The sequence below is a fragment of the Anser cygnoides genome, chromosome 1, assembly GCF_040182565.1.
Source record: "Anser cygnoides isolate HZ-2024a breed goose chromosome 1, Taihu_goose_T2T_genome, whole genome shotgun sequence".
Classification (NCBI taxonomy): Eukaryota; Metazoa; Chordata; class Aves; order Anseriformes; family Anatidae; genus Anser; species Anser cygnoides.
Window position 1 is genome coordinate 196,120,606 of NC_089873.1, and position 19,574 is coordinate 196,140,179.

The 19,574-nt window shown below is 38.2% G+C and overlaps 1 protein-coding gene across 9 annotated transcripts in view; it reads right to left on the minus strand.

Moving 5' to 3' along the window:
* The window catches only part of GRIA4 (glutamate ionotropic receptor AMPA type subunit 4), a 224,035-nt gene that overhangs the window by 145,364 nt on the left and 59,097 nt on the right, over window positions 1–19,574 (minus strand). For all 9 annotated transcript variants that reach the window (XR_007168812.2, XM_013178125.3, XM_013178131.3 and 6 more), the window contains exon 3: window positions 3,197–3,436. Coding sequence is in view for 8 of the 9 variants with exons in the window: in XM_013178125.3 (XP_013033579.1) it covers window positions 3,197–3,436 (240 nt within the window). In the remaining variant the exon portion in view is untranslated. The remainder of the gene's footprint in view (window positions 1–3,196; window positions 3,437–19,574) is intronic.

The window sequence follows — 19,574 nt, forward strand, 5'->3', positions numbered from 1 at the left end:
GCAAAGCCTGTAATGTCCCCTGCTAGTTACAATTCATTTTGTAGCCTTGTCATTCTTCCCACTATCTGCATTCTGTCACAGGACAGTGATTTTCCGGACGACAAGACTGAAAGAATGGCAGAAAAGGAGATTTAACACACTGGCTGAAGCCACCATCTCACTGGAGTTTGTGAGCACCAAGACAACTCCACGGCATAAACCCAGGTGTGGTATGCGGCAATGACTTGGAGAGCTGCAGCAGAAGTGCATTCCTGACCTGAACTAAAATGCTTAACATAGACACCCCCGGTAGGAAAAAGACTGGGGTTCTACAGGGAGTTGAGTGTCTGTCCAGAGATAAACAGAGTGATACAGCAGAGAACCCACCTTAATACCTGAAATTAAATGTTCACCCCTTAAGAGCAAGCAGCAACTGAGCTGCATGCAAGAGAAGCAAGAAGCAAGTCGGATGAAAACGCTGGGGAAGCAGGTCTGAGAACAACACCTCTAAATGCTGTCCTCTTCCTAAACAGCTACTATGTCTGGCTGGAATTTATACTTATTGTTTACCTTCCTGCATAAGAATTTATTTATAGTTTTCTGGTTAAGCTGCAAAGAACAATTTGCAGGCCCGGTGTCAAAAACAAAAGGCAAAGTGATTCCTGTTCCTACAGTTTGGTTGGATGGAGCTTCTCAGAGAGATAGGGAAGTGTCTGGCATGGACTGGAAGTATCTTTAGCAAAAATCTAGACATGACTAAGTTCCAGCCTCACTGACAGAGATCCTATGTAACTCAACATCAATATATATATAAATATATATATATTTCTGATTACACTGGATCAAAAGATGATATTTTTTCCTTTATTTTTATTTATTTTTTTTATTTTTTTTTCTTATCATATCTGAGCTCTGCATTCAAAATTTCTGTTGTGCAATGGTAGTGAAAATTATTCATCAAGGATATATCTTTACAGTCATCCTACTACTTAAAGATACATCAAATCTTATTTTCTCCTGCATTAAGTAGAGTCACAAGACCTATTCAGATTTTAAGAGATGATCCAGTGTAGCACTCCTTGCATCCAGCTGGCAAGTGTCATCTCTTTATCAAAGACACACCAATGTGTTCAGAGTTGCTGAGTTCAGTGCCATAGGAATCATTTATTAACCATACTGTTATAGATGATGTTCTGTAACTGCCCTTGGTGTGATATTGCATGCTTAAAAATGATGTCTCAATCTAATTAAGCATGTGAATTTAGATGAGAAAGGTGACTGCAGGTTGTGCACTTCTTCTCCTGACAAATTGTTGAAGTTGTAGTATCACATCTGTAATTGCGTGCTTGTTTTCTTGCTCCTCATTACTGTTTTGAGTAAGAACGCTTTTAAATTCACTGTGTTTTTCTCTTCTCAGTTATAGAATCACAGAATCACATTATGGTTTGGGTTGGAAGGGACCTTAAAGATTATCTGATTCCAACCCCCCTGCCATGGGCAGGGACACCTTCCACCAGACCAGGTTGCTCAAAGCCCCATCCAGCCTGGCCTTCAACACCTCCAGGGATGGGGCATCCACAATTTCTCTGGGCAACCTGTTCCAGTGCCTCACCACCCTCATAATAAAGAATTTATTCCTCATATCTAATCTAAATCTCCCCTCTTGTAGTTTAAAGTTGTTACTCCTTGTCCTATCACTTCCTCACAGAGTCCCTCCCCAGCTTTCCTGTAGGCCCCCTTTAGGTACTGGCAGGCCACTGTAAGGTCTCCCCGGAACCTTCTCTTCTCCAGGATGAACAACCCCAACTCCCTCATCTTGTCTTCACAGGAGAGGTGCTCCATCCATCTCTTTGATCATCCTCGCGGCCCTTCTCTGGACTTGTTCTAGTATGTTACCTAGTGTGTTCTATAATGCTTCCCAGAGCTCCCTTGTTGGTCCAGCAAACATAAAAAAATATATCTTTTTTTTTTTTTAAACAAACAAACAAACAAAAAAACACCAACAATTATGGAACAATGCAAGCCCTTTCATTTTGGCACATTAATCATTTTTATTTAAATTCAGGTATTTAGGCAGTTTATCAAGCAAAATTCTCACTAAAATGTAGTGCTTGTATATACAATAAAATTGACTTCTACAGCCATAATCAAATAAATAAACAGATTTAGTTAGGTCAGTAAAATTCCCTATTTCTACTGCAGAATAATTACACTGGAATAAAGCCACTTCAATTTAGAATAGCCTGTCCACATGGGGAGCTATATTGAAACAGCTGTAGTAAAATAATTATTTGACTACAGCTATGCCACTCACTTTTCCCCTGAAAATAAGCCATCGACGTAAAAATCTTTCCTCTTTCACAGAAGCTCAGCCGTGTTGGCTAAATACTCTTCCATACTCAAAATGCTTTGCCAACAGAATGAATGCACAACATGGAGAACGTGAGATTTTACTTCACAATCCTACAGTAAGTGGTGAGGTGCAGTGATGCACTTGCAGTTTTCTACCACTTAAAAGGTTCTGAGATGCTCTGGGATGTGGAATGGAAGATATGAACAGGAAATGTGGCCTTTTGTAATGCACCATGAATTTTATAAAAGCAAGGTCGATTGCAGAGGTAACTCCACGTGAAAGGAGCAGTGGACAGAGATGGCTACTGCGTCATCCTCTCCTGCTGCTGCCATGTAGATACATCTCCTACCTTCAATTCTCTGCTGCAGCCTGAGGGCCTCACATTCAGTGAGCCTCTACCTTGACCTCCCAAAGCTTGAAAGACCGAATGAGCTCACATCTCAGCTTATACAAGTGCAGGTGCAGCAAAAACGTGGCTGGTCCTCTCAACTCCTTTGTACTGCTGTCACTTAAGAAGTGAGCTGAAAAGTGAACTGATCTGTACAAATCTGCTTATTGATCTGTTTGTTTCACTAACATTAATTAAAATGTTTTAGCATTCATGACTTAAAATGCAGGCTTCTGCTGGTCAATTGCATCCTATTTGCATCCAATATTTGTAGTATTTGCAGTATATTCCAGTATTTCCAGTATTTGCAGGCTAACAAATTCTTCCTTCAGCCACAGAGCTACTCAGTCGAAGGTATTTCAACTCAAAGGCTCTTTAAAATTTGACTCCTCAGTCTCTCAATACCATATAAAAATGTACAGTTTTTGCAAAAATCAATTGAACTAAAAAGATAATAAAGCTGGGTTGCAACTCACCTCGATCTGTGTCATACAGGAAGACAAAGCGATTCCATTCATAGTGATCCAGCAAGCTCAAGAGGGCTCCTCGCAGAGATGGCCGCAGCTGCAGCACAAACTGACTCTCACCTTCGGTGGGGAAACTTGGCGTGATGAGGGAGATGTGCAAGGCGCTGCAGAATGAGGTCAAGGTATGTACTGATCTCTTATCATATAGTCCAAAAATGGCAAAAACTCCTCTAGAATACTGGGAGCAAACTGGAAGGAAAAAAACAAAAAAAAAACAGAGTTCACCTAGTGACAAAATCTGTAAATACATACTTACACATTTCAACATCCCCAACTCCATAAATTGAATATTTCCATTTCTGCCTGTATAGTTAACTTCAGTATTTACATGTGTTTCATTCTGGAAACCAATAAATAGCTAAATAACATTTTGTCACTTCTGGGTCCTATTCACAGAACATTACATTATCTATCTATATATATTTAATTCTAAAATAAAATACAAACTAAATATCATGTATTTTTGCATGCCAGTGAAAAGTCAGTGTATGCTGTTTTAGCCATAGCTCTGTACATTAATAGGGCTTGATCATTTCCATTATTTCAAGCAGAAAATTGTTCACATTTCAAAATAAGTAATTGACCTCACGAGTGAAATCTGGACATTTTGAATTCTGGCAATATGGATCTTTCATTCCCATTTAAGCACAAAGCCCTTGTGCTGCATTAAGACTACTACACACACTGAATAACAACCTATTTCATGAATAATTTCCTTGACTTTTAAGAGAACAGCTGAAGGAAAATGTAGTAAGTCAATGTGACCAGGCTACTGCCCCAAACCCTTTATTTCTACTCTGTGTCAACCTCAGAACCAGAAAACAAATGACCTGAATATATATTCTGAGTTTTGATTTGCTCTTGGGCTCATTTAAGACGTAGAGAAAGACTTCTATTGATTTCAGCAGATTGGATAAGGGCTTTACTTATCTATGCACATAAAAACAGACACGAGGGTATTTTCCTGAGTAAATACTGCCTTTCTAGCAACTCATAAATGGCCCGGTGAAAAGCATCCCGTTTATTTGAAAGCACAAAACAACTTACTAGAAACTCTGTGATAATTAACAGTAGTACCTACCCCATAATCATGGTAAATGAAGAAAGCAAAAGTCATTTCAGTGGTCATCATATACTTTTCCTAAGCATGTATTTCCTATGCTCTCCTGTTCCACATCCCTCCCTCCTGCCTACTTGTTCCTACATATGCACAGAACCAGGGAAAACCTAAGTCATGCCCTTTTAACTAGATGACATCTATGAAGAATACAGTTGGACCAGATGATCTTGGAGGTCTTTTCCAACCTTAATGCTTCTATGATTCTATAAGAGGCCTCCTCTCTTCTGGTCTGAAGGTCACAGTTACCCTGCAAGATCATCACAGTCATGGAACCACGTACACACTTAGCAAATGGAAGTATTCAAAAACAGTTCATCTTTAATTGTTTCATGTTACATCATAAAAAGCAAACATAGAACTTGTACATTTTTCTCCTTAGACTTGGACAATTCATCCAGTTCTGATGCCAGAACTGGAACAAGTCACTGGAGGGCAGTTCTGGGATTTTATGTGCTGTCCCAGTGTTTCAGCCCTCAACCTAAAGATTTTCATAGACAGGTTATATATAAGTAATTTTAAAGGTTAAAAAGCTTTCTTCCTTCTCCTAAGTTCCCCTTCAATATGTTGATGTACAGCTCTTAAAACCCTCTTAGTGTTTGCTTTGCTGGACCACACTGCATACATTCTCCATACATTCTCCCAGACCCATCAGATGACTGTCTCTCCATTCCCCTAATCATTCCCTGAAGTGCTGTTCTGTGTTTTCTCAGTTTCATCTTGTCTGTCTTGAACTCAGTTGACCAACCTGCTTAGAATTTCAATTGAAGGCTTTCTACTTCTTTCTACATTACTTACCCGTCTCTACTGTAAAATACTTTTGCTGACATATCCTAAGATCACATTTTTTTTTCTTTTTTTCTAAATTTACATTCTCAGTGATGGCTGACAATCATCTCAGAATCAAAATTCTGCTCTCTCTTCCTCCTGGGTCATTTCCAAAAGATGACTTTCTGCTTATAGTATAATATTTTTATTAGTCACCAATGTACAACTTTCCAGTATGTCACGTCTATTACTGTACTACTCAAAATTATTTACTTCCACAGTTATTTTCTCAGTCTGCTCTGAATTTCTAGAGATTTCTGTATTTTCCTCACCAGCAAATTGTATCAGGGTACTATGACTTTTTAACCCCATGTCTGTTATAAAATCAGTTTCATAATACCTTTCCACCACCAAGCTTCTCCAGCCTATTACCTCCTCTTCTAACTGCATTTGTTGCAAACTTCCCCTTACCTGGTTTCATGCCTACCTCTCTAAACTCTTCTTTTTGCCTCTATTTTCATAAATCACTTCCCTTAGGAGCACGCTTCTTTTACTTCATTCTCTCGGCAAAAGGAAGATATTGATTAATCCCATACTTTCTATCGTAGTAATTTCTGGTTGCATTTTATCCCAGTTTTTGTTTATAGCTGTACTTTAAAGTTTTCTTTCTATCGAAATTTGTTCCATTGCTTCGCAGACTATTGATGTTAGCTGCTAGGTCCATGGCTGATGGGTTCTATGTCCACTTTTAAAAATAAATATGTTTATGTGAGGTGGTTTCCCTATTCCCATTAGCCATCACGACTCTTCTTTTAAGGTCAGCATCCTTCCTGACTGAAAATCAGTATCTATTAGTTTTAAGTCCATATCCAGATTTTCATGATTTTCCAATCCATTATCAATATGTAACAGACTCAATTATTTTCCTATTTCCTGCCTTTGAATTTATAGATAAAAATGACATTCTGTAGTTGTTTTAACACCCTTTGCAAGTCTCAGTTTTCATTGACAGCACTAACATAAGGTTTGATTTCTGCAGTAAATGTCCTGTATATCTCCTGATTTCTTATTGTATACCTTTTAAAATATTTGTTTCTTCTGTCTTTCTTGTATAATCATTCATTCAGTTCTGTTGTCACATCATGCATGTTACTTTCCCCTGCGAAAGGATTTTTCAGTGTTTTACAACTCTTTCTGTGAGGAAATCTGATATCTGTGTGGGGTTGCAGGGCTTTGATCTCATTGCAATTACAGATCGTGGGATAGCTTGCATGACAGGATGATGTCATGGGCGGCTACATGCTTTTTTAGGAAAGACAGGCCAGAAAGTCGATGTAGTAAAGTTGCTCTTTATGTGAGAGAGCACCTGGAATGTATGGAGCTCTGCCTAGGGGTGGATGATGAGTGAGTGGAGAGCTTATGAGTAAGGATAAAAGGGCAGGCTAACATGGGTGACACTGCTGTGGATGTTTACTACAGGCCACCTGATCAGGAAGAGGAAGTTGATGAGACCTTCTATAGACAGCTGGAAGTAGCTTCACAGTCACACACCCTGGTTCTGCTGGTGGTCTTCAACCACCCTGACAACTGCTAGAAAGACAACACAGCTAGGCACAAACAGTCCAAGCGGTTGCTGCAGAGCATTGACAATAACTTTTTAACAAAGGTGGTAGATGAGCCAATGAGGACAGGTGTGCTGCTGGACATAGCACCAACAAACAAAGAAGAGCTAGTTGGAGACGTGCTGCCATTCAGAGAGACCTGGACAGGCTGGAGCGTGGGGTGAAGTTCATGAAGTTCAACAAAGGCAAGTGCAGGGTCCTTCAGCGAGGGAGGAATAACCCCAGTACAAGCACCAGTACAGGCTGGGGGCTGACCAGCTGGAAAGCAGCTCTGTGGAGAAGGACCTGGGAATCCTGGTGGACAGCGGGTTAACCACTAGCCAGCAATGGGTCCTTGTGACCAAGAAGGCCATCGGGATCCTGGGTTGCATTAGGAAGAGTGTTGCCAGAGGGTTAAGGGAGGTGATCCTCCCCCTCTGCTCTGCCCTGATGAGACCACATCTGGAGTATTGTGTCCAGTTCTGTGCAAGAGAGACATGGATGTACTGAACAGAGCCCAGTGGAGGGCTGCTAAGATGATTAGAGAACTGGAGCATCTCTCTTATAAGGAAAGGCTGAGAGAGCTGGGCCTATTTAGCCTGGAAAAGAGAAGACTGAGAAGGGATCTTATCAATGATAAAAATATCTTAAGGGAGGGTGTGAAGAGGATGAAGCCTGACTCTTTCTTCAGTGGTGCCCAGTGCCAGGCCAAGCAGCAATGGGTACAAACTGAAACACAGGAAGTTCCATCTGCGTATGAAAGAGCACTTCTTTACTTTGGTGGTGACAGAGCACTGGGAAAGCTTGCCCAGACAGGCTGTGAAGTCTCCTTCTCTGGAGAGATTCAAAACCCACCTGGATGCCATCCTGTGCTGTAGATGATCCTGCTTGGCAGGGGGGTTGGACCAGATGACCTCCAGAGGTCTGGTTCAACCTCAAGTATTCTGTCATTCTGTGAAATGTCAGTCCTCCTCTATTTGCAAGCACAGTTCAGTTGACTTTACCAACTGAAACAGCTGAATCTACATCTTGTGCACATAGGTAGTAGTTTACTGACATATTTTCAGTTTAGAGAAAACCTTTGATAAGCTCTGCATTGCCTTACTTCTTTCCAGGTTTATGTGGGCAAAATGTACTTTTCTTAACACACAGTCCATACAGCAGGATTTTACATGATGAAAATTTCAAGAAATCAATATCAAGCTTTGAAATGAGTTAAAGCTCAAATTAAAAACAAACAAACAAGCAAGCAAGCAAACAAACAAATCAACAACAGAAAAAAGCCAAACTAGAAATTTCATTAAATTACATGTTATGAACCTGATATGAAGAAAAATTTTTCACTAAAAATAACAGAAGAATAATTCTTTGCATTTTTCAAGCAAACCATCCTTGTCACTGCCTACATCCAAATGCAATAATACATTACCTGACTATCATTAAAGTCGTGAAATAACAGATCCAAGAAAACGTATGCTGCTATACTTGAGATCAAGACTGAGAATTTACTGAATAGTGTCCTTCTTTGCTCCTTGATAAGAAAAAATACTAAGATGAAGGTTATTAGAACTTTTCTTACTCAGTACAATACCCAGAGAGAGAAAAAATGCCTATGACACTATGGAGATTAGGCTTAAACATATGCAGAGATGCTGCAAAGCTCCTGAATCAATTTTACAGTAATCAGCAGCGACCACAAAAATCAGCAACGCCACGAGGATTTGCATTCTGACTCACTACTGTTCTCAGAAAATGCTTCCAGGCAGACATGACTACCTGGATTCCCCAATTCTTTATCTATTTTTCTTACATTTCTAAAGGCATTTTACTTATTATAAATGGAGTAAATTATGCTTCGTTAAACAGTCTCATATTAGCATTCTACGATAATCTTGTTCAAGATTTCCCCCCATAAATATAAAGCAGTGACAAATAGAATTTCATGAGCATACTTTAAAATATATAGAATAATAATTTGTCTTTAAACAAGACATCTCTTCAGAGCTGACAACTTGATTTCAGTATTACACATATGACTTTCACCTACAAATTTAGCAATGCCATTGGTCTACTGTTGGAGAGTGTCCAGAGGAGGGCGACAAAAGATGGTGAAGGGCCTAGAGGGGAAGACGTATGAGGAGCGGCTGAGGTCACTGGGCCTGTTCAGCCTGGAGAAGAGGAGGCTGAGGGGGGAACTCATTGCAGTCTCCAACTTCCTCGCGAGGGGGAGTGGAGAGGCAGGTGACCTATTCTCCGTTATCACCAGTGATCGGACTTGTGGGAATGGTGTTAAGCTGAGGCAGGGGAAGTTTATGCTGGACATCAGGAAGAGGTTCTTCACCGAGAGGGTGGTTGCACACTGGAACAGGCTCCCCAGTGTAGTCACTGCACCAAGCCTGTCTGAATTTAAGAAGCGATTGGACTGTGCACTTAGTCACATGGTCTAAACTTTTGGGTAGACCTGTGCGGTGCCAGGAGTTGGACTTGATGATCCTTATGGGTCCCTTCCAACTCAGGATATTCTATGATTCTGTGATTCTATGATTATCAAAAATAAGCTGTATGTGGCACACTAAAAAGCCAAGAAAATGTTACTACAGTAGCTATAATATGAATTAGTTATATTCTATTCTAGCAGTTTGAATTATGTTTTAGTACTCTCACTTTAAAAGAATGTGTGACACATGGAACCTTCAGATGAAAACAAGAAATCATAATGCCATAATAGCAAAATGTGTACTCTGCAGGGTTTACTGAGACATGCAGTCAAGCCACATGTGGTCTTCTTTTTCTGTGAAAGACTTCCCAAAGTTCCTGTTATTGTTGAAAAGTCAAGTTCCACACTTTAAAGACAAAAAAAATCCTTAGAAACAAAACAAAACAAAGTGACAATTTCTTATTATTCACTGATTTCCAGAAGTTACACCCATAAAATTTAAAACCTCCAAGCAGAGAAGGGAAAGACAGAGTCCAAATATGGGTGTAATCATTACCATGAAAATAGCACAAATGAGGGAAAGTTTGTGAGATTTGTTTGTATGTACAAATATAATTACAGAGACATACCCAAACACATATTTACATGATATTGGTCTTGTTTCATTATTGGTGTTCCAGGACACAAGCTCTGAAACAAAGCATTGACCTACCTTTTCAAATGCTTTTCCCTAAGTGTCAGGCTTCTAGGTCTGAAAGCACTAGAAGCTCTTTCAGGCAGAAGCAAGCTGTTATTAAATACAATGACAGGCCCACAGATCTGCCATACATTTATGAACTGTGGAAGCACCAAAACCACATGAATCAAAGCAGTTTGCTTTACCAAATTTCTCCAGATGGGATTTTTTTCATTGTTGTCTCTTCACTTCCTCCAATGCTTTGGACATCCAAACGGAGAGTGGGGGTAGCAGTCTCTTCTTAATACTTCGTCTCTGCTGCTTCTTTCATCTCATTCTTTTCCCCTGCTCCAGCATGGGGTCCCTTCCACAGGATATAATCCTTCAAACACTCCAATGTGGGGCCTTCCCATGGGTTGAAGTTCTTAAAGAACTACTCCAGCACAGGTCCTTTATACAGGGTGCAGTCCTTCAGGCACGGATTGCTTCAGCATGGGTCCCCCACTGGACACAGTTCCTGTCAAAAAAACCTGCTCCAGCATAGGGTTTTCTCCCTGAGCCACAACTCCTGCCAGGAGCCTGTTCCTGCATGGGCTCTCCATGGGCTGCTGGGACTATGTGTTTCACCATGGTCCTCTGTGGAGGTAACCTGCACCACCATGGTCCTCTCCAAGGGTTGAAGGGAAATCTGTGCTCCAATGCCTGGAGCACCTCCTCCCCCTCCTTCTTCACTGACCTTGTCGTCTGCAGGATGTTTCTCTCACATTTTCTCACTCCTCTCTCACAGCTGGTGTACAGTGTTTCTTATCCTTTCTTAAATATTTTATTCTAGAGGTGCCACCAGCTTCTCTGGTGAACTCACCTTTGACCAGTGGTGAGACTATTTTGGAATTCTGCAACTGGCTGTGTCCAACATGGGGTAGCTCCTGGTCTTTTCTCACAGAAGACACCCCTGACACACACCCCACTACTGAAACCTTGCCACAGAAACCCAATACACTTGCTCAACCCCAGATAGAAATACATCTATAAAACACATGTAAGGAATTATATTTCCCTGCCACCACAGGAGCGTATGAAGGCTTTCATTTGATGAGTGACTGCAGTATTGTGAAGCCATGTGGATCACACTTATATGCTCTCTGTTTTGTTCTGCTACTATGTACCATCCTTGGACAGCACTGATGTAAAAATACTGGAAAAATTTTCTTACCCTAAAGAACTCCATCAAAGAGGAACAGCCTAGCTATATGAAGATGCCAGCTCTACAAGTGAGATGCAGTACAGAAGGGAGAATCATTTAATCTAAATAAGGACCTATCTCCCAAGGTTAAATGATTTATCAACCTATATGCATATGCAATCTATATGCTTCAAGACTTGAGAAGTGATTAAGTACAATTCCTAGAACAGCTTTGAGATGAGAGATTCCTGTTCAAATGTCAAAACAACTGCTTGTTCCGTTTGCACAGGACATCCCAACATCTCTTTCTCCTCTGTCCTCCCTAACCCACATTTTCTGATCTCCACTGACCTCCATCTCCTGGAAGAGGATGCAAAGTCAGCCAGAGCTCTAGATCACAAGGGAAGTGATCCAAATTAATCCCCATGTAGTTTTCAAACATCTTGCCTGCAAATTAAGTACAAATTGATACAAATATGCTCTTCCATGAGTTTATGTTTGAGACTGCTGATTTTATGCTAAATTATGCTCTTGCATTTAGAAAAAGTCCCAGTACTACGACCATTTTAATGAGGTACCTTCATCAGTTAAGTCACTGATGTGAGCTGATAGATAGGATTATAGAAGAGAAAACAGCGTTATATAAAGTGGACAGATGAAAAACATTATAGTTGTATTAGGACCAGTCTACTGCTATCTTAAGAACAGCCTTGAATAAAAAAAAAAAAAAAAAAAAAAGGATATATATAAATACTGCTATTCAAAAAAGGGGAAAAGGAAAGAGTTTCTTAAAAATTATGCATTTATGTTATTTGTGTTTAATGAAAGAAGTACCTATCGTAACTTTGATGATTTTCTTTTTGTAGACCCTGCACCTTCAAAATCATCACCTGCTTTTGCCCTTTCATTGTAAATTTCTTCTGGGAAAAAAAAAATAAAAAAATCTCCTGCATTTAGAAGGCACACATCACATTTTAGGTATCATCACACCTAAAGCACTATAACTAGAAATATTACATTGATACTTCAATTAAAATCAGTTTGAATGTGAAGGTGAACAAAAAGAGACTAAGATCTTTATGGTCAAGATAAAACAAAACAACCAAACAACCCTGAATCACAAATATGATACTCTCAAATATTAGTTTCTCTCATATGTTTGTCCTCCTATAATATAACTGTATAATGAGAAGTCCAGTATGTTGGACACTGAACCTCTGAAACTAAATTCATACTCCAGAGCAAATCACTTCACATTCCCAAGCCTCAATTCTCAGTGTCTTGACTGCCTGGTCTATTTTAGATTATGAACAGCTGACAGAAAGGCCAGACTTCTGCTAGATGTTTGTAAAAAGTTTAGCACAATAGTCCAACTGTCTCACCTGTGGTCTCTGAGTGCTACCTAATGTGAATAATTATGTTTTATCTAATGGACCTGCACCTTGTAATTCTATAGTAAATTCCGTATAGTAAACCCTGAAAACATGTAAGCATTTGTCCTAGAGGTCAGCGTGTTTAGTTGCATGCACAAAATTAAGCACATAGCAAAGAGTGTGCAGAAGTACTTATTTGGAGATCAACAGATGGATCCATCAAATTTGAGACAGAAAATTCATGAATATCTTTTACATTTAACCCACAGCAATAGGTTACTACCAATATCTGTAAGTGACTTGCCAGCTCATTTAAAAATGCTCTCCTAGGAACAATGAAAATCTTGGTTTACTAGATCATACAGTAATTTGGGAAGTGCAGTTTTGTTTGTGCAGCTGCAAATGTGAGAACATACTGCAAAGCAAGCTACAAACTTGTTACATTTTTTAATTAATAATTAACTTTCCAGTACCAATTCTTCTCTAAAAGACTTTTACTACTCAAAGTCAATTCCTGAAATAATAGCAGAAAGTGATAGTGCATTTCTTGTCTATGGGATGGAAAATAAAATTAAATTAGCTTAATTAACTTGCACAGTATTTTCTTCTTTTAAAATCAGTTTGAACACTCTGATATAGTATTTTTTGTGCAATGTCTTGCAACAGATCACTGAGCTACAAAACATTAACTTTAGAAGGTTATTCTGAGAGATATCCAAAATAAGAAAAAAGAGAAGGCCACAGAGGCCAGGCAAGACTGACTCGTAGACTGAACTGTTGAACTCATTGCTTCGTATGGAGCAAGCTTTGTTCTTCTCAAATTAATCCACTGATTAAAGCTTCCTCCAAGCTAATTCAAAACGAATCCATGAAGGGATACTGTATGTCTTTGTAAGTACATGTGCACCCAGGGAGAGATGAGAGGACCATCTCATTTGATTCCTACCACCAAAAAGATAGATATTTTTTTTTTTTGCCTGTCTCTAAAGCAGAAGAAGGTATGTTTGAAAGACAGATCATCCCAGCTGAAAATGTATTCACTCACTAGCGGTACCTATCTCTTACTTTTGGCTGTAAAAGGAGACTGAAACTAGAAAAGTCTTGACACCTACATTTAGATAGCTACCTTTTTTGTGTTTTATTTTTTTTAATTTTATTTTAGTATTTTTTATATATTTTTATTCTCTGTCCATCACTAGATTCAGTGTGATTTGGAGCTGCGTTTCTCTGAGGTCCTCCTCACGCAGTGGGCACACATTCTTTTCAACCAGGGGATGCAAGTATTTCTCAGATACAGACCATGTATCTCTGACAAACTCTCATTTCTTGATGGAGAACAAAGAGTAACTTGGCCTTTCATAAATTTCTATGAGGAAAACCACTTTAATCTTTAAGTACTTTCCATCTGAAAACTTCTGCACCACTAAAGTATTTTACTTTCATTAATATGTAATTCCAAATAATTTAAATCCAATGGAACACTTTTTTACAACAAGAAAACATTTTCCACTGGGTTTATTTATAAAATTTCTCTTTCCGCTGTGCCTTGGCTAATCTATTTGATAGAACTCCTCTCATGAATTTCACATTTGCTGAATGCTAACAAATCTTTTCTCATTTTTAAAAGTACTTTACAGCTCTCTCTGCAATAAATTACCCAGTATTTGTGCCTTTGTCCTCCAGTCCCGTGCACTCCACGGATCTGGTATTTATAGCTGTCTGGCAATGCACATCCACGTGCATTTCCCTCACTCATCCAAAACTTCCTCTTTGAACACTCTCCCACAGAGAATCCACATGCAGCATTTACCTTTCATAGCCATGTGAATGAGAATCCACATTGGTACAGAAGTTATTTTTTGGCTATTAAAAAAAAAAAAAAAAGAAAGATAAAAGATAAAAATATTAGCACCATGTGAGGCTGCCATTTTTTTTCAAATTCAGAGAAGTTTTTTTAAAAAAAGCTAAGCCCATTGGTTTGGACAAAAAGTTCCCATGTAGCTGGCAGGTTTTCTCAAGGACAAAATGTCTGTGATCATCTTTTTTATTTCCTTCGGGACAGAAACTTAAAGATGCATAACAGAATACATGGAAATTAAACTGGACTAACAGAAAAACACTGTGGACAATGATAAAATTCCCAGTTGCTTAAGTGAGGTCAACATTTCAACTCAGATACTCGTGGTGGATAGAGATCTTTGTGAAAAATCTTACCACCACTTCAGTTTTTTAGCTGAGGGAAAGTTCATCCTGATCATAGATGACTATCTACAGAAATCGTGGTTTATAATTTATTTGGATTGCCTTTGTGATTAAGTACTTTTTGCTTTTCTTGGATACTTTTTCTTATAAGACATATTATTTCTTTCAGTTCAAGTTTGAAGTTCACCCAAACATTTGTTTGTAGAGAAAAAAATAAAAATTAAATTCCCCCCAAAATGTAAGATTTTATAAAACCTTCCCCCACATCCAATTTTAATGAAACAGAAAATAAAGAAGTCTTAATTTTTTTTAAGAATTAATCCTTTGATGGCCCAATTTTCTACAATATATAGCTTTTTTGTTTCTTTTTATCTTGAAAAGGGAAAAAATCAGCATATTTAAACAGACATTTTTCTTTCCAGAAGAACTGAAGAAAAAAATCAGTACTATTTTAAATAGGAGGGCATCTTATAAAATGTGTAGTTGATTAGATAAAAATATCTCTTTAAACACAGCTACTTAGTCACAGATTCCTGTTATGCAAAAGAACAACTATTTGTAAGTTTTCAAAAAAAAAAATCAACTAATTTTTTCTTCCTTTTGGAGAAACATGCTAATTTTACAGTACTTTTGCCAGTGATACCATCATTGGATGGAATTTACTGAATTTAATTGGAAATTTGAGATGTGAAGCAATATATTAAGGCTCCTGACCTATACGGTTGGATGAAATATCAGGGTTATTATCATTTATACCTCACAGTTTGAACCAATGGTGCTTCTTTAAGTCAAACCTTGTGTTCTAATGTAACTGAGCTAAAATAAAACATGGACTGGACTCTACTGTAATTAGAAGAAGCTGAAATCAAGTAATTTTTGGAGTATTGAGGTAAGCTTGTTACTAAGCTTTCCACGTGACTTTAAAAGAGGAGTAGTCACCTAACTGCTCCCTCTGACTTGGAAAATCTCTCCCCAGATCTCTGAAACATCTGGGGAAAGGAGGGAAAGGAAGGCAGGAAATCATGAAAGATAAGAGTAACTCGGTCCTGCATTTAGATGGAAGATCCTTAGGTGTTTGTTGTTGAAACGTGAATGCAGATTTTTGTCTGGTTCATAGCTTTATATTTAGAATTAAAGCTTGTCCTGAGGGCAGTGATGTCACTTGATCCATCACTGGGAACTCTGTTTTTCTTTCACTGCTGAATCTATGTGCCAATTTCTTATTCTTTTGCCATAATCACCCAGCTAAAGCAGATTGCTCACTGAAGTGCAGCGCTGTTTGGTCCAGTCCAGGATTCTGAATGTCGGTGGAGCTGACTGTGATTTTGGCTACCTTCTTCCCCCAGTAACAGATTTCACATTATCATGAGTCCCCTCACTAATAACCTAAATCACTGTTCGTTTTTATTCATGCAACTGCCAAAGGTTATCATTGAAAATAACTCCTACTTATCTGTTTACCTTTGGATATTTAACTCCTTGCTTCTGATTCATTCTGCCTATCTGTAAACTGGTGGACCGAATAATTCTCTTGGATTTCCTACTAGAGCTTGTATCTCAACTGTGTCCTACTGACCTATCAAGGAAAGACTGTGCTGAAACCATTCCTGCCATTACTTTTCCCTAGAGTTTTTGAGGGAAGATGTACAAGATAGAAACAAGCTGTCTCTCGCAACTGAGTTTGACTTTGGAAAAAAATGCGCATTCCTTTTCTGAAATACATTAGTTCACCTGAAGAATGAACGTAGTCATAGATTCCTATTGGCCTTAGTGAAATCAACAGACATTCATCACATAAAGTTAAATAAAAACTTTAAGCACAACTTTGCTTTCTTGGTCATTCTTATGGTGTTTAAAAGTATCTTTTAAAGAGCCAGAAAATGATTGTTCATTTTTGAAAACAATTTTAATATTAAGAGGATATATGTGACAAAACACTCATCTATTTCCCCCCCTTTCCTATGGGTTAATAGAGCTACAATCTAATTATACAGTCCCTACCTTGAGAAAAACTTTTCAGGCATTCTTTTGTCACAACTGTGACTTTAATAAGAAGAGTTTCCATATACTTTTGATAGAATCTGTTGTTTGTCTTTCAGTTTCCTTCCTTCCCTTTCATGGCATAAAGCAGAATTTGAAGCCAGTATCATTCTCACGTAAAATGAACACAATACCACATGAGATTATATACATCAGATAGAGAAACTTCCTACCAAGACCTAGAAACAAAGTTCTTCTGCTGCCTTCCACAGTCTGTGACTGTATTTTGACAGCATAGCAGTAGTTCACAAAGTGCACAGGGCTCTGTTGAAGCTACTCCCAAATCAGAGGCATCTTCTGAGCTATCAAAATACACAAAGTGCCTATTTTTCTGTTAGTTTTCTCACATTAGAGGACTTTGTCTTTATTTCTAGTAGATATGAGATTTCAAAGCTTCTGTGATTTTTCTTCTATGTTACAATGAAAGTGTGTTCCACTGAGTCAATAAAAAAAAAAACAAGTGAACTTTACTTTTTTATTTGCATCCAAAATGTACTTTTTGGATATATGGAGTTATGCTGGATTGTTTCTTCTCATACATCACTACTGGTAACAGTAGCATTCCCAGAACACTTAGACGCTTCTGATTTAGCCTAGAATTACTCCATAAATGGTGTGATCTCATTGTTTTTACTGTTTTTTTCTAGCCTTGATCTGATGAACCGGCAAATGGTACCACAGAGATGGTGGTCTATGTGAAAGGAAATGCATTGGTGTATTTTTATTTTAACTCCTATTTTAATTTTGACTAGCTACAGACATGTCACCTTCAGCTATTCTGAGTTTCCCAATCTGAAAATCAAAGATGGTAATACTTCAGTACTTCACACAGTTGTGGTAATGAATAAAATACTTTCAAAGAATCACTAAGATGAATGTAAATACACTTATTATCCATCATTGGCTTGTTCAGCAAGAGTTCTTTGAGATTTCATGCATCATTCTTCATACTTCAGCCCTCCCTCAAACACCCTAGGCATTATTACTCTTAACTCCACAGAAACAAAACCATATCAAGAGAGTTTTTCTCTTGCTCTTCCTAGAAATTTGTGTCTTAGCCTCTTTGGTTGACTCTGTATTTTGGAATTATGGTTACTTAAGACATCTCACCCCAACATCTCAAACAGATTGTGGTTTCACTACTTGTACTTGTTCTTTTGTGTAGCCTTGTTTTGGTGCTCTGAAGTTTTTTCAGCATCTTATAGTTTGCCTGTTTTCCCCAGCTAATGTAGTGGTCGTAGTTAAGGGATTTTTCAGATGTAGATTCTGCTTACCGTGGACATGCCATGTCAAAATGACATTAGGGATTACTGTGTGTGGAGGGCCAAAAGTCCAAGGCTTAAGAAACCCTGAGCCATCTCTCCTCTTCCCCGCCCCGCCCCCCCCCCCCCCCCCCCCCCCCCCCCCCTTTCTGTGCACCTTGTAGTTTGTTCTCTGTGTTCTCTCTTCATTTTAAGAGACAGCTTCTTCTCAGCCTTCCACAATTATGCTGTTGGGAATCAACAACATTATAGCTGGGTGGTTTTAAAATCAAATGGATTACTGGAAATGCATCCTCCACTGTCTTTCTTTTTTTATATTTTTCCACCAAACTGTTTCTTCTTCCATTGAAACATTAATCTATCAACTTTTTTATGTATAAAATGCATTCCTAAATGGATGTAGGTCTCACATAATACTTAAAATAATGAGAAAAAGGAATTATCTTTCAAAAATAAAATATAAATGAACTGCTCAACCAAGGTTATTTAAAGTGAACGCCATTCAACTCTTAAATGGAAGACCAGCCTCATCAGATCTGAGTGCAAGATGGATTCTGGCCATGTCCCTGTGTTTCATGACTTCAGGCTCTAACCGCTCAATATGAAAAGCAGGTTTCAGAGTCAAATGCCATGAATGGAGTATGTTTCCTAAATAATTCTCTTCATTTCAGATATGATTTAAGAAAAGGTTTAATACATACATAAATATATCTGTATATATATCATAAGAATATGCACACACTTTCTATTTCTGTGGATCACAAATTCTGTTATTATAATGCGAACTGTACAGCTAACATTTTTTCAATTTTAAGTACATATAAATATCTACTGTAAAATGGGATAGACATTAGCTTAGGTGTCTTTAAAAGTGATAGGCAGATAAGTCAAATAAAAATACAGTTTTGAAACTGTAGCTAATATATTTGCCTTACTTACATACTTCTCCATGTTTAGTTTAGCAAGAAAAGCTTATCTCATTTCAGTTCTGGGCAAAAGATACTTATAGAAATGAATGTGCTGTTGTCTGATAGTTTAACATCTAACAGAAGAGGAGAATGCTTATCTTGTCACATAAAGCATATTTACCACCCACAAAATACTGCTTCAAGTGATATAATTACATTGCAAGTTCTGTGATGAATTATCATCTCTTTTATATCTCTGTATTTGTAAAATATTTGACAAAATGGTGTCTTTATCCACAACAAGAACTCCTAATGGCTACCACACTAATGATAGCCTGTAGAACGCAGGTAAGGTTCTGAATGTTTGGCATGACCTATCCTCCCTTGACTCAAGTATCCATTCTGTAAAATAACACAACCTTTCAATAAAAAGACTGAAATTGCCTAGCATATGGCATATTCTCCTCTGAGTGCAAAATTGCTATCTTGCATTAAAATCAATCGATTTGCACTAGGACGTCACTAAATTGCATTATTACATTGTTGACTACAGTAATGTCAGAACCTTTCTTTCAGTCACAGCTCTCTTTCACATTATTTCCCAATACACAAAAAGATGGCAGTACAGCCTACTGGCTTAAATCTTTAACACAAAGAAATAAAACTGCTTCCCAAAAATCGCTGGTGAAATCCTAAAACACCTGTTATTGTTAGGTTTATGTGCTGCTTCAAATCTTTCAGCAGGTGATGAGTTTTCTTC